Source organism: Camarhynchus parvulus, chromosome 3 (assembly GCF_901933205.1).
Source record: "Camarhynchus parvulus chromosome 3, STF_HiC, whole genome shotgun sequence".
NCBI lineage: Eukaryota > Metazoa > Chordata > Aves > Passeriformes > Thraupidae > Camarhynchus > Camarhynchus parvulus.
Genome location: NC_044573.1, coordinates 95,462,516 through 95,477,836, shown reverse-complemented (window position 1 = coordinate 95,477,836; position 15,321 = coordinate 95,462,516). Strand labels below are relative to the sequence as shown.

The window sequence follows — 15,321 nt, the reverse complement described above, 5'->3', positions numbered from 1 at the left end:
CACAATCTAAAAGAAAAAACTTTAAGTCTTTGGAAATGTGACCAAAAGCAGGCAACCACCTCTGAGTTTGCATCATTAACTGAAGCATTTCACTCAAACTGTGCTGAGCATATTTCTATACCCACTACATCCATAGTAGTAAAAACTTCTTGTAAGTTTCATAAGGACTGCTAAAAACTGATATAAGACTATGCAGAGGTTTGGTGAACAGTTATTTCAGTCACTTTTTTAAAATATCAGTTCTATTTAGGATGACCACTTTTGAATTAACTCCTTTATGGTCCTCCACAGTAACTGCTACTTGGAACACAGTAGTTGCTGAATCCGAACACTTAAAAGTGTTGCACTCATGGTTGCATGAACTTTATACATGGTAGATGAGTTTCGCACTGCTGCATATCTTCAGTGCCGTAAAAGCTACAGCAAAACCATGTGTTTCCCTTAAGGGACCACTAAATACACACACAGGAAACATGTGAACCACAGATGATACAACAGAAACCATTAGCCTTTTCATGAACTGGCTTCAGTATATTTGCATTTTTAGGGGGCTTTTGAAGATAAATATTCTTTGAAGAGCACTAAGACTCACATTTAACCAAAAAGGAATAACCCAATATGACCTCTAAAAACTTCATTACTTCACTTGAAGGTCCTATTACTTGAAAAAAAAAAGCTAAAATACTTACTGTAATATCCATAAAGTACAGTGTCTTCAATTTGCCTTGAAACATTAGCATCAGCCCAGACCTAGCAATAAAGGATAGAAGCATTTATTAGCAAATGCAATAAAAGAAGACTACATGAGAATCAACCACTAAACACAAATAAAGGGAGAGAAGTCAAAACACTACTTGTAAAGAATTCCATGCTAGAGTGCTAGCAACAGTGAAAACCACTGGGCAAACAGGAATAAGCATAGGACAGTTTCACAAGAGGAAGGTTTTAGACCCAAAGGATCATTAAGCAGTTCTGGCAGCTGCCACATATGTCCTGCTAATTTCCACAATATCTTTATAAAAAGACTCTGTGAAGATAATCATAGAATGATCTGTGTTGAAAGGGACCATCAAGCATCACCTAGTCCATCCATCCTGCCATGAGCAGGAACACCAGGTTGCTCAAAGCCCCATTCAACCTGACCTTGGAATGCTTCCGGTGCTGGGCATCCACAACTCCTCTGGGAATGCTGTTCCAGAGAACCATCAACCTCACCATACATTTCCTCTTTATAGCTGAATCTACACTCAGTTTAAAGCTGTGTCCACAGGCCCTGGTCAAAACTGTTTCTACATCTTTCCAACAAGCTCTCTCTATATTGAAAGAATGCAACAACAGCCCCACAGAACGTTCTCCTCTCCACATTGAACAACCCCAACTCTTTCAGACTGTCTTCACAGGAGAGGTGTTCCAGAACTCTGACCATTTTTGTGGCCTTGTTTTAATAGCTTTCTTGCTAAAACAAGGCCACAAAAATGGGCCACATGGGCCACACAGTTGGACAAAGTACACAATGTACACAATATCTCCATTATAGAATAGCTTTGTTTAAAATTTGCATATACAGATGCAACAATACTTAGACATAAGAATAAGAAAAGTTTTTATTATGCTCAGTTATATATCATTCATTAACTTTTACTTTTGTTAGTTATTACATCAGTTTAAGCTATCATCTCCTTTTTCAGAAGTACAAGACTTCACTTTTTTGTTTGACCAAGACTTTAATTACATGAATATTCAACTTAGCAATATCTAATATTACAAGTCAAATTCCAAGAGCACTTATATCCCTTATTTCAAGAAGAGCAAAAGTAACTGCACTACTCAGTCCCAGGGAATGGTCTGGAGAATAGAAACAAAGAAAGTGAAAATACAACTCTTAACTGTGTTGGAAACTGCAGTCAGCCAGATGGATGAAATCAAGCTCTTGTGCCTACTCCCTCTCCTCCAAGAGAGAAACTATTGGTTTAAGGAAGCTAAATATTTTATGACAATCATTGACAGACAAACTCTGGGGTTGAATAAAATGGTCCAATGCTGCCCATACAGGTTAAATATATTTCAGAATTATTTTAGCTTTGTGGGATCCAACCTACATGTGGTCAAGAGCAAGAAAGTAGTTATCCACAAGCAGAATTCTTTAAAAGCTAAAGAACACACGAACATAACTGAATTGGTGAAAAAAGAAATATCCAGTACTGTCAAAGCCTGCATACAGAAATGAAAAAGGGCTTTCTTCAAACTAGTAAGGTCAATCCCTTTTAGTTGTAAAGACACACACATTAACAGGGAGACATGAAAATGCAAATGAGCACACTACTTAAACATTGCTCCCCTAAGACATAAAGACACTTTGGCATTTGGTTTTTCAGTTCCCTCAGAATTGCATAAAGTCACCTGGAATATGGGCTTGATGACATACCATGAACACTTTTTTGAATCTCTCAGAAAATCAGCACCAGCTTCCTTTTTCTTACTATACTAAGACTTCCAATAGATCAGTTTACATTAAGCTTTTTAAATTCACTGTATGAACTAAATTAGATTATCATCCAGCTGGAATTTGAGTAGAAAAATACACATCCATTTTGACATCTAATCAGCAAAAAAAAGGGATGAAAAATATTTTAGCAGAAGGGGCAGAAGAAACACCTGAAGTATCTGTCAGGTACACAGTAAGCTCAGTCTTTGAAGACTGCCAGGCTCACACCCAACAGCATTTTAAAAAAAGAAATTTCTAGGCATTTGTATTAAAATATACCAAAAAAGAATTTGACTACAATAAGAAAAGAACAGATACAGACCATTTAAATTGCTTCATGTTATATATTAAGAAAATGCTTACTTTAATCAAGGCTAAGGGAAAATCAAGACTGAAATGGCCTGTTTGCATTACTTGATTCCAAGTAGCTATTAGAAAAAAGGTCTCTCCTATGAGCAATGGAGACACTTAAAATGCACAAAACCAAGAACAAGCAAGAAAAGCAATAGCGAGACCAAAGTTTAAGAGAGTTTAAGAGACACAGCCATTGTACAGAAGAGGTATCTAGTAATGGAAATACAACATGGCTTAGCTGCCCAAGAACTGCTTCTCCTTCAGCTACAGAGAAGTAATTTTAACACAATACAGATGAAGAACTGTAAACATTACAATTGCTTTTCATTTTCCAAATTAAGTTGCACACAGGACCAGAGTAGCATACCAGGAAACATACACTACACCATAGTAAAATAGTGAGCTGCTATATTACACCAAACAAACTGAAATTGTAAATGTGTGCATTTCACCATTACTTACATCTGCCTCAGAATACAAACTTTGCATTACTCTGCACAAGGAGAATATGTAATGCAAGCCAATTTAATGGTATATCATGATTATTATGTCAGCTTTCAGTCAGCTGCTGAAGCCCCACATTTAAACAAACTACAAAGCAAACACTTAATCCTAACTGGCAGATTATCCATATGCACACACCATCAGCAACTCAAAGGCAGTAACCAGTCCATCTGAGCTGTTGCAAAGGCTACTGACAGCAGCACTGTCTTGTCAAAAGCAAGCACTGCTACATGAGTAGCTGAGCTCCAACAGTCTTAACATCTCTGGTGACATACTAAGCTGCTAGGTATAGGAATTTACTCAATTAGCACATCCAGGACTCTGCTGAGAACTCATCTAAGCAGCCTCCTAGATCTAGTCTTTTTCTTTTCCATTCATTACAACCCAAGCTTACAGTATATACAGCTAATGGCTTAGAAGCACAATAGATTAGGGAGGTGAAAATTCATACTACCTTCAACAAACAGTTTAAGGTGTCAAAATGGGACCACAAATTTTCTAAGATCTGCAGAATTCAGACATTCCACATTGTTGTGCTGTACTTCATTTTGTTCCATGCAGTTTAGCCAACACATATCACCTTTAAAATACGTGCACCAATTCATTGTACTGAGAGACAAGGGAAATCACAAATTGCAATGATATGTGCAATGAGCATAATGACCCATAGTAAACTATTATGCTTAAGTATTTTGTAATGTAGGTCATGTTAAAAACGAGTGTAAAAAGTACATAGGCTGATAAAATGTCACTATGTAAGTAAAGATATAAAAAAGCAGCTTAAGACACTAAGTTTACCTAAACGCTAAAGCCAAAGCAGAGCTCCCTTAGAAGATTAATTTTATAATTATATTAATGGAAAATCAGTTACAAAGAACACTTGCTCCTGTGTTAATCATCGAGCAGAGTCTTTCTTCTTCCAGTAACTCTGTCCAGTTAGTAACTCATGTTAACATACATTAACAGAACAGTACTATTCAAACTGTACAGATAACTTCCACAGATAAAACCATTGCAAGTTAATCTGACTTTCCACCCTTTATGGCGAGGAACAGCCATGAATTTCATTCTTTTGTCCCCATTAAATTTGACATTTTTAGTGTCACTGCTGCACCCTGTAAGACTTTCATGAGTACCCAGGGAAGCTAGCTCCCATTCTCTGCAAACATCCCTTAACAGAGCTTAAAGTTATGCAACATTACAGGTCTCAGTATTTGTGATGTTTCATGAAATGTAGATGAAGCACTCATTCTTCTGATTAGCCTCTCCCAAAGCTTAGGCAACAAAAGGAAGATGCAGTATGAAAGAGTGGAGACTGAGTCATAGCAAAATATGAGAAAATTTTGTATCCAGATCTCAGATCTTCCAGCCTGTTACCTCCAAAATGGGACAGCGGCAGGATTTTGACTGCCAGATGGAAAGCAGCATCCAGAAACATGCACATCTCAGCCTCTTCTGCCTAGCAACAAAGTTTTGGCCAAGTATTATTGCTTCATAAGTAGTAATTCTTACTCAGGAAGGAGGTACATTCTCAGTCAATAATAACTTCTCAGTTAGCATCTTTCTAAAAATAAAAACCCAGACATTTCTAGTGGTTTTGTATGCTGAGCATCTACATAATGAGTTGTTCCCCTCTCACCCTAGTAAGATGCAAAAAACCTTAAATGGTCTACAAAAAGTACCTCCTATCAAGCAGATGCTACTCTTTCAGCCATTAAGAGGACAACTGGCTTTTAACAGCTCACACAGACACCTAAGGCTTGTGACACATTCAGTCTTAATCAGACTGTAAGAAGCCACTGGCTTTTTAACTTCATATAGTAGCAAGAATGCATACATTTCAAAAAGGAAATGAAAGGTTTCATTACCTTCTTTGCCTTCTGCTAGAACAGTAGGAAAAGAGACAGTACAATGATGTGAGCATCCTTGTTTCAAGCAGTCTTCCTGCTGCAAGACAGCATCAGCTATGCTTTAAATATTTATGAGACTTGTAGGTCAGACCCAGAGAACTTGGGTTCCAGCAAAAATATTATGTTTTTAAGCTATGGCAAGGTTTTCTGCTCCTATGTGCTTGTTATAAGTCCAACAAGTTTTCAGATCAAACAGATCAGATGCAACTGGATGCATCTGAAATCCTTTGAAACAAACTAAAGCACTGACAGCGCTCACAGTCAAAACCTTTGAGCTGAAATGCTGCTGTTGAACATTATCAGGACTTCACTTACAAGGTAATACTCAAGTTTTCACTAGTATTAGACCAAAATCCTCCTTTCCTACTTAACAGTACTAGGAATCAAAGTAATCCCACCCTCCAGAAAAGGTGTTCCAGTGAATTCTACTGTGTACCTACTGTGTAACTACTGTGCAAAACATGCCAATACCAAACCTGCTCAATTCACTCAGTATAAAAACTTTAAGATAATATTTGTTAAGTCTCAAAATGTGGTGAGATACACCATTATGTGCTAAATGCTACAAGGCACTTTCACCATAAGCCATTATTTGTAGTAATTGAAAGATGTAAAAACAGTACCTTAACAGTCCTGTTGAAATAAACAAAACCTTAAGTTAACAAAGGTTGACCAAGCCACAGCATACAGCCCTTGTCAAGGAAGGCACTTCAGAATATATGACGGAAAAGGGCTACACAACACTTTACAGTGAATTCCTCCAGAAAGCAGCATAATATTCACAACCTTCAGAAAAAGATACTCTGCTTGGGTATTACAGTTCAGCAAATCTTCATAGCCAGGACATACCATCTTCCCTTGTCACAGAACACACACAAAATTGCCAATGAGAACTTTGAACCATCAAAGCCTTCAATTTAACCTCTGCTGTTAGTGTAGTGTGATTCTCCCTAGGTTTGCTACAAGCTTATTCATCTTGTAAATCTCCAGCTATATCCACAAGTTGACAGTAAGGTCAGATACATCAAAAGTGAACTGGAAGTTCACATATAGTACCTCTTTCAAGTTGAGCACCCTTGTTTCTCATGACTCTTAACACTGATACCAGGAATTAGAGCAGGGGCAAAGAGGAAAAGTATACACACAGAAGAATTTTTTACCTAGAATCTGGATAACTGCCACTGCTCTTTTGGCATCAGCTCTGAAACCATCCTGATGGAGTTTTTTGATGAACTACTAATTTATCTACAGAGACTATTATCCACATCTGCTACCTGGATCTCCCTCAAAAAGTCACTGAGAAGATTAAAGACTTAACTCACTCTGCCCATCCAAAGCAACGAAGGTTTCTTGCCAGAGCCATAGTCCTTCAGACCCCAGCATCATTTATAGGGTCTTGGAAGTGTTGGGTTTGAAAGAATGGTCCAGAGAAAGGCCAGTAATCTTCAGGAAATATTCCAAACACAATTCAGTCTATCCTACTAGCAAAGCAATGGCAGGAAAGAAGCACATGTTACTGAAGACAGTTTAAAAGCTTTAACAATTCATGAAGACCAAAGAACCATAGAAAATACTGAATTGGAAGGGACCATCAGGACCAGGACCCATCAGGATCACCACTCCCAGTCCTGTGCAGGACATCATGTGCCTGATTTTAAGATGTTGTCAGCCTCCTACTTCATTGCCCCTTAAACTGGAATTACCAAATCAATAAAGCTATGTTTACCTATAGGTTTGTAGGTTCTGACTGATTTCAGAGTCACTCAACTTCAAAGGCCACATTAATACTTCTATGCCATAATTTCAACACCTGCGTTTGGATGAAATACATTACTACCAGTAGAAATCATGTTATTTCTGCAAAGCTAGAAACTCAGTTCAGCCGAGTCTTAAAAGACACAGAAGAATGCTTCTTTAAGGCAGTATGGAGCAATTTTATTTTAACAAGCCATAAGAAGTACCTACCAACATTAGAACTAAGCAGAACAAAGAAGCCTCAAAAGCATAGGCAAAAAGACACTTTACAAAAAAAGTGTTTACCACAAGCATGAATGTTTGCTCTCAGTACAATTTTTAAATAGAACATATCCACCTCACCATATCGCAAAACATGTGTCCGTTAACAAGGAATTCTAGCCCACAAAAAAACAGTATTATAAGTAGTTTTCCTTAAGTAATTGTATTTCCTTAAGCAAAAATTTGTAGTGACTGCATGACCACCTTTGATGACCTGTTCTCACAGGTTTGTTTCTAATCAGGCAAAGTACACATTAGCAAAATGTGTCCTTTGCAGCACAGAATTCTGCTTAGTCCTCACTAGATGTGCATTTTTCAGCTGGACCTAGGTGCACCATGATTATTTCTCTAGATAGTCAAGCTTAATGTATTTAGGACTACTGTTTTCATTGAATTGCTAGAACCCTGACATATGAAAGATCTCTTCCATCATCTAGAATGTCTTTAATTCCAAACAAGCAAGGCCTGAAAACACAAATTTTTCTGAATAGCACTGAGTAACAGCTTAATTTATTCTGTATTCACCATGAGCAATAAAGATGACAAAAAACACAGCTCAATTCTAAAGGCTTCTCATAACTTGCATTTATATAAGCACCAACCAAAAAGCATGGTATGAGCTGCAAGCTAGTTTTGAAGCATTTTGAAGCCTTACATAGATCTGGCAAGACCTATATCTTCCTCTGGAAGAAGGGCTGGAAGGGAATACAATCTGGTGTGCAGGCATTTACCTGTCTCCCACTCAGTTATTTGTTTCAGGGTCATAACTTTTACAAGAGATCCAGTTAGGCTCCAAACCCAAGTAAGTTGTTATTCAAGTTAGCTACATACTCCAGTTCAACCTCTTGTTACTCACAATGTCCTTACAAAGACACTGGATCGATATCTTCAAGAATTCTTCTTGAAAATTCAAGTAATACTTGAAGCATTGGGAAGATCTCTTACAGGAATACTTAGAGCAGATGACAACAAGTACTCATCTCATTAGGAACTCATTTTGCACAGCAACCCACTACAGTTTATAAATGCAGGAGTTCAGTTAAGGCTTTATCAGCCAAAAAGAGATACTACAGCATTCCCCTCTGCCAAGGGTTCCTGCAGCTTTCAAAATGCTTAATTCAGGCTTTAGATTGCAGGTAGATTACCACAGTAAATCTTTATACATCTTCAAGTGCTCCAGTACTAAATTTTTTTTCTGACTAAAAAGACATAATAGTCCTAAATTACAAAGGGGCAATACAGTCTATCCTTGAACAAAAGCGCAACAGGTTTTATTCTACAATGCCCCATCATGATGCACTAAAAAGCAACCCTTAAGCAATTTGTTTATATCCTCAGGACAGTACATTCACTCTAATGCACGACAGAAGGAACAAGCACTTGGAAATGAGTAGAATATCTGAGAAAGCATAGAAGTCAAAACTGAAATCCAGTTCAAATACCAGATATGTTTTATGGACAGTACTAGTACCCAGCTTTGAGAAAAGTCAAGTCACTAAAATAGGTATTAGCACTGGTTTGAAACAGTTTCACAACCCAGGAGCATCCTTTTGCAACACAAGTGCTTGTCTGGAAGAGGCAATTAACGCATTTTTAAAGTCCATACCTTAAATGTACCATTTTGGTTTTTCATGTATGAGACCAAAAATATGTCCACTGGCAGAAGCGCTGATGTGATAAGAGCAACGGCCAAGGCAAAAATTGCTGTTATGGTAGAAATCACTTCACTTTCCCGCCGACTCTGATACTTGCGCACATAAACCCAGCAGAAAATTAAAATGGCCTGAAACACACAGGGAAAAGCACTTATGAGTTGTGTAATAACAATGTCAGCAAGTAGGTACTGATGTTAGACTCTGTACGGATGCCTGGCATAGCATTAACACACCTTTTACCTGAACACTCAGCACCAGGGTTATACTGACCACACAACAGGGTTATACTGACCACACAAAAGTCACTCTTCCTTAAGAGCAGCTGGAGCAACACCACCAGCGCTCACACACGGAACACGCGAAAACACAAACAGCGCGGCTCGCCGGGCGGAGGGGCAAGGCAGCCCCCGCTGCCAGCTCCGCGCTCTGCCCTGGGGCACCACAGCTGAGGCACCCGCGGCAGCCGCGGGGGAGCACCCGCGGCCGGGGCAGCCCCAGGGGCACGGGCGAGGAGGGCGGGCGGGATGCCCAGGACTGGAACAGCGAGCGGCCGAAGAGGGAGCAGCAGCCGGCCCAGGGAAGGGGAGGGGATGGGTGAGGGGGCAGCCGCAGGGCGGGAGAGCCGCCTCTCACCAGCAGCGCCAGGCCGAAGAGACACCATCCCGTCAGCAGGTCAGACGCCGCCGCCGCCATCTTCACTTCCGTCAGCGGCAGCGCGGCCGCCCCGCCGAGGCGGCGCTTAAAGCGGGGCGGGCTCGCGTCACCGCGGCAACCGCCCCACGCCGCGTGGCGTCACGCGCCCCGCCCGCCCCGCCCGCCCCGCCCGCGCTGCTGACGGGGGAGCGGCGCTGCTCCGAGAGCTGAAGTGAGCGGAGCCGGGAGTTCCCCGGCCCCGTTCCCGTCCCGTGGCAGAGCGCAGCCGTCGAGGGGCAGGAAGGGGAAATCGGGATAATGAAGAGCTGTCCTCACCTCTTGCTCCCGAGAAGGGTTTCCTGTCCTTCCCTTCTGGGGCCAGGAGGGTGGGACAGGGCAGCGCTCGGTCCGAGCGGACTCTTGCCTGAGGGACAGCGGGAGGGGAGGAAGGGGGTTTGAGGAAAGGCAAAAGGTGCGCTAGGAGGTAGCAAGCACTTTCAATCCTTTTGGTTTTGCTTCTTGCTGTAAAAGTATCTAAACCATGTCCCTGCGTGGCCTGAGCGCCGGGCAGGTGTGCGGGCGGTGCCGGCGCGGCGGGGCCGCTCCCTCAGGGCTGTGCCGGGAGGGTGTGCGGGAGCCCCGCGCCTCGGTGCCCCTGGCCCGGGCTCTGTTTAACCGCGATAGTGCCAAACTGCGGGCAGGATCCCGGTGTGGTGGGAAGCCTCGCTTCGGGACACCGTGCCCGCTGTGAGGACAGCCGTGAGCTGATGCCCCGGGTGTCAGCTGGGTGCATAGGCAGCTCAGGGGTAGAAGTGTTTAAGAGCCTTGCTCGTTCCTCAGCCTCGATACAAGGGGCTCGGACACCTAAGCGGACAGGGGTGGCACATTCCTGTCCTGAAACAATAGATATGTTTTCTGTGTTTCCATTTGCTGTGAGAACAAATGTACTCGTGCCAAGTAAGAGGGGGTTGAAATTCAGACTCTTTTGTTTGTAGCCTTGAGAGAAGAGACTGATTTGAGCCGGGAGAGCTCAGCCTGGGAGGGATGAACTTTAACGTGCTGTGAGGCCAGTGGGGTGATGGGAGCTCCTGGTATCAACAGTGTTCATTAACCAAGTGTGAGATCAGGTAAATGGAAGGACTTCTTGTGGGCTCATAGCCTTGAGAGATGTGTTGATGAAAGGGCTGTGACAGCCTTACCCAGACTGGTTTTTGCCCCTGCTAAGACTTAATTTGTATGGGGGACCATTTATATGGGACAATAGTGTATGGTGGTGCTTGTGAGCTACATCCAGGGCATCTGAGGTGTGTGCTCAGGTGGACCAGTTCTCGCGTGGTGGAACAGCTTTGTTACAAAGTGGCTGATAAGTTTGCTGGGCTTCAGTTTGCTGTGACAGTGTGACAGCACTCGCAGGCTATGTGTGGGGCGGTTGGGGCAGAAGGATTTCGGATAGGCTTGCAGCTTTGCAAGAAAGGGCCCTGTGCTTGGGAGGACAGGAGAATTGGAAGCTGTGCCCCAGAGCAGTGGATGCATGCTCTATTTCTCAATTTGTTGCCAGGGCAGTGTGTTGTCATGTGGCAGCATTCATTAAACCAGCGATAATGGAGCTGACAAGGGTTCTGGAGAGCTTCTAAACCTTGCAGGGAGGTACCTGCAGGGGCTGTGCTGACTCATGGGGGAAATGTTGCTTGCAGGGGCAAATACCTGTGGCCATATAAACTGTGAGAACAATGCAGGTGAGAGCACAATGAAATGAATATTCACAAGGTGCTTGGATGGTTGGTTATGGGTGCAGTTTTTAGGTGAGCTTGTAGCATTGTGACGAAGGGTTGGCTGGTGGAGAAGTATTATTTAGGAGGCTCATTCTGGAGGGGCAGGTGATTGTGGTACATCTTGTTAGGTCTGAGGCAGGGGCAGTAAGCAGGTGGCTGTGCAGCTTCTAAGCTAAATGAATAGTTCATGACAATCCAGGTGACCTTGTAGTCAGATAAGAAAAGCAGCAGCTACTATATAACTATAATTAGTTACAGGTCAGTAAGCATATTGTCTATGTCCTTTTAGTTGTTTGAGATTTAGGGTTTTTTCTTTGTATATTTTACTATTAATGTGTGTGTATTATCTCCACCACAGAAAATATTTCCCTGGATGTCATTACTATTAAATATGTATGTTGTAATTCAAAATTGCCTAAGAACCCATGAAGAATTAAAACCCTCGAAGAACTACATTAAAAATAAACTATTCCCAAGAGGGAAGGGAAGTAATTTGCCCTTGGAGTATATGAAGTTTTTATGTTTTGTACAGCACACCTTTACCAATAAAATATTGATATACCAAACATCAGGGACCTGTAACTGTTTAAGAATTAAGGATGCTGTTAAAATAAAAAAAAAAGAAAGAAATGCTATATCTCTATGCTACCAGAGTTCTTTTTGTTTTGACTCAAATGGTAACATGAATATTTAACTTGCTATAATAAATAAGCCTTAAGTGTACTTCAACATGATCAAAAAATCTTTTTTCATTCTCAACAGCTGAGTTCATATAGTTTAACAAGGACTAAAAAAAAAAATCAAGCATGCAAAATTATAGAGTTTCCATGAACAGAAAATCCAATCTTTGAGTCTTTTGCTAAAATCTTCCTATATTTTTGCAGTAAATGGTAATATTAAAGAAATAACCATTCAGATCTAAATACCTGTCAGATCTATTCTTTTTTGGTAAATACGGTTGATAACCTAGGTTTAATTGGGTAGTGGGTAAGGTTTTCCAGGTTTCAGTAAAAAATGCCATGTCTCTGTGTGTAAAATGTTTAATGGTAACTCATAGTTTAAAGGAAGAACTCCAGTTTTTGTTGGAATAGAAGTAATGCTTTTAAGTACAATGCAGGCAAAATGGAAGCTTTTCCTATGTTACCACTATGGTATCTCAATGTGTTTGTCACCACTAGCATTCTGAATGTTTTTTTCTTATACCATAAAGTTCAGGGTTTATAAATTCAAATTATTTTATCCCTTATTTTAATAAAATTAGCAAATCTTTATCTGAGGAGTTTTCTATGAACAAAATTTAGAGGATCAATTTACTTTATTTTTTTTTACCATTGGGTGTGACACTGCAGATGTCAAAGTACACAAAAAAACCCCCCAGTTTAACAGCAAAGCTCATGGGTTTTTTTAAATGTTCCAGTAATGACCTTTGTCTATACACATAGTACCAACAAAAGTCCTATAAACAGAAGTCTTAAAAATGGTATTCAATTGATGTGTTGACTCTAGTGAGGAGGTGGCAATTTCACCATTGTTACTGTTCCTGAGGAACCTAAGACTAGCTTTTTCATGCCTGTATTCACACAGTTCTTTATGTAAGAGGGTGCTCATGGATAAATTGGAGATCAGATTCTTGAGTACGTGTTTCTCAGTCACTATAAACAGCTTCTAGGATGGCTGGATGTAGTGTCCCAAGTCTACCTGCATTTTACTGAATTGCAGTGTTATGTCATGGGGTGAAAATGAGCAAGGACAGAACAAAATTAAAGGCAGTGGGTCAGTAAGAGAGAATGGGTGAGACCATGGGTCAAGAAATAAGAAATGAGGCAACTGCTCACCAGCACAGAAGAAGTATTTCCACTCTATACAAATAGAAGAGGAGGTGAGAAGAACAAATGTATTTTTTTCTGCAGAAACTTAGTGCTTGAGAGAAGGTAGATGGTTGTGGTATGAGCCAGCCAGTGAAGTAGCATCATTAATACCCAAGTTATTGATCACCTACAAGCTGAAAGCCAGTGTGGTGCCACATTGAGTGCCTGGGATCCTCATGATCAGCAGTGCTACTGTTGGCTGCAGTGCTGTGTTTCCAACAGCCAGGTGAAGCTCACATGGCATGTAGAAAGACCTCAGTAGTAGTCCCTATTGTGCTCTTCTCTCCTACACTTCAATAGTGGATGTGCCTCTTTTTCTGCCTACACACAGAAATTTGTCTTGTGCTCTTTCAAGCTTCTTTGCTCTTGCTAATGAAAGCTTTTCATCAGGATGCCATCATGTGCAGCAAGATCAGTGAATGCACTAAAGAGTGGTAGTGAATAAAAGTACTCGTGTAGGGCATCATGTATGGAGCAAGAGTGAGAAGAGTACAAAAAATTATTTCTGTAAAGGTTTTCTGGGCATGTTTGTAGCAGGGGTTGATAACTGCAAGCTAATAATTAAATGTCTCTTTAAAAATTTTTACTGTATGTAAAAAATTGGGGAGGATCTTAGCGAGTCATTGAGATAATGTGTGAACGAAAATAGATTAAGTCAGAAGAGAATGCTGTTACTGTATTCCTCAACAAAACCTTATAGTCATTGTGGTGGTAGTAGCCATAATGTGAAAAAATAAAGAATTATATCACTGGACTTCCCTAAATACCATTCCTCTTTCCCCCACAAGATGGTTGCACAATGCCCAAAAAAAGGATTACAATAATTTTGTGCTATAATGGAAGTATATAATTTTAAAAGAAACTTTAATTATATTGCTTACAAAATAAAATCTTTGTCTAAAAAGAACTGTTATAGTAATTCTTATGTATATTGGAAATAAATCCAAACTAGAGGAAATGTCTTAGGTGCTACTTAATAACTTGTGGAATTTACTTTTACTAAAGTATTGATGTGGTGAAAAGACAGAGAAAGAAGATGATTGGTATTATAGAAATTAAAGTATATGAAACAAGACACCATCTTCATTTTGACCAGGACAAGGGATTAGAATCGTGCTTGAACTGGATAGTGTACATACCAACAGGGAGCAGGTGCTCCTTCTCACTTGACTGAGCTGCTCGTGTCACCACTTGATAATCCTCCAAGTTTCAAGGGGACTGGAAGTGTGTGGCTAATAGCAATGCCATAATTTAAAATCCCCTTATTAACTCTATTTGTTTTACTTTTATTTTTCTCATGTTAAGAGACAAGATAGTGAAACTGGGTTTAGCAATATTTCACAAAATATGTCACGATCTTATACTCGAGGGTGTAATTATTCTTTATGTTATGTGGCTGAATCCAGTAAAACTTGTAAACCTGATAGCACAGAGGACATTGGACCTAGTACTCTCCAAGTACACACAATTAACCATTGGGAATAATAACAACTTTCTTTCAAGTGCTTCAACTTCTATGAATAAAATTAACTGTAACTTCTTGAAATGTCTTTTGTTTGATGTACTACTGTAGTTCATTTACCACTACTGCAGATCAAGCTAGATTTCTGAGACTGGTGTGTCATGCATCTCTCTTCCATCACTGTACTTCAGTGCTTACTTAGTCTTATTTAACCAGTAGCACACCTTTAGGTTTCTTCATAAATGCCAGTAATAGTTAATTTTCACTCTATGAATATGATTTTCTGCTGTACCTACAAACTTGGATGTTATTTATTGCTAGTTTAATATAGAAAGAACAATGGGATGCCACCTTCACATCTTTGCTACTTGTATTTCCTTATCCTAAATTGTTCCTTGTTTCGAGATCCTCAGTCACACCTGTTTTCAGTGTGCTTGGATTTAGTGCAGTCTATCATTCTTTTTCACTGAGAGAAACCTCATTTTCTATTTAAACCTTTTTCAATATCAGTATTTTATCATGATGTATCAGTGACTCAACATTTCATGAACATTTCAGTTTGACTTTAACTTGGTTTAAATCAGCTCAATTCTTATTTTGGGTAAGAAGAGGGAAGAAAACAGTTTTCAAAAGAAATAATGATGTAATTATGAGGAAAAGAG

The 15,321-nt window shown here is 40.2% G+C and overlaps 1 protein-coding gene across 1 annotated transcript in view; it reads right to left on the bottom strand.

Annotated features, from left to right (window-relative positions):
- The window catches only part of LMBRD1 (LMBR1 domain containing 1), a 68,254-nt gene extending 58,584 nt beyond the window's left edge, over positions 1–9,670 (bottom strand). The window contains exons 1-3 of the mRNA XM_030944972.1: positions 9,558–9,670; positions 8,876–9,052; positions 690–750 (exon numbers count right to left, since the gene is read on the bottom strand). Coding sequence (XP_030800832.1) covers positions 690–750; positions 8,876–9,052; positions 9,558–9,617 — 298 coding nt within the window. The 5' untranslated portion in view covers positions 9,618–9,670. The remainder of the gene's footprint in view (positions 1–689; positions 751–8,875; positions 9,053–9,557) is intronic.
- Between the last annotated feature and the right edge of the window lie 5,651 nt (positions 9,671–15,321).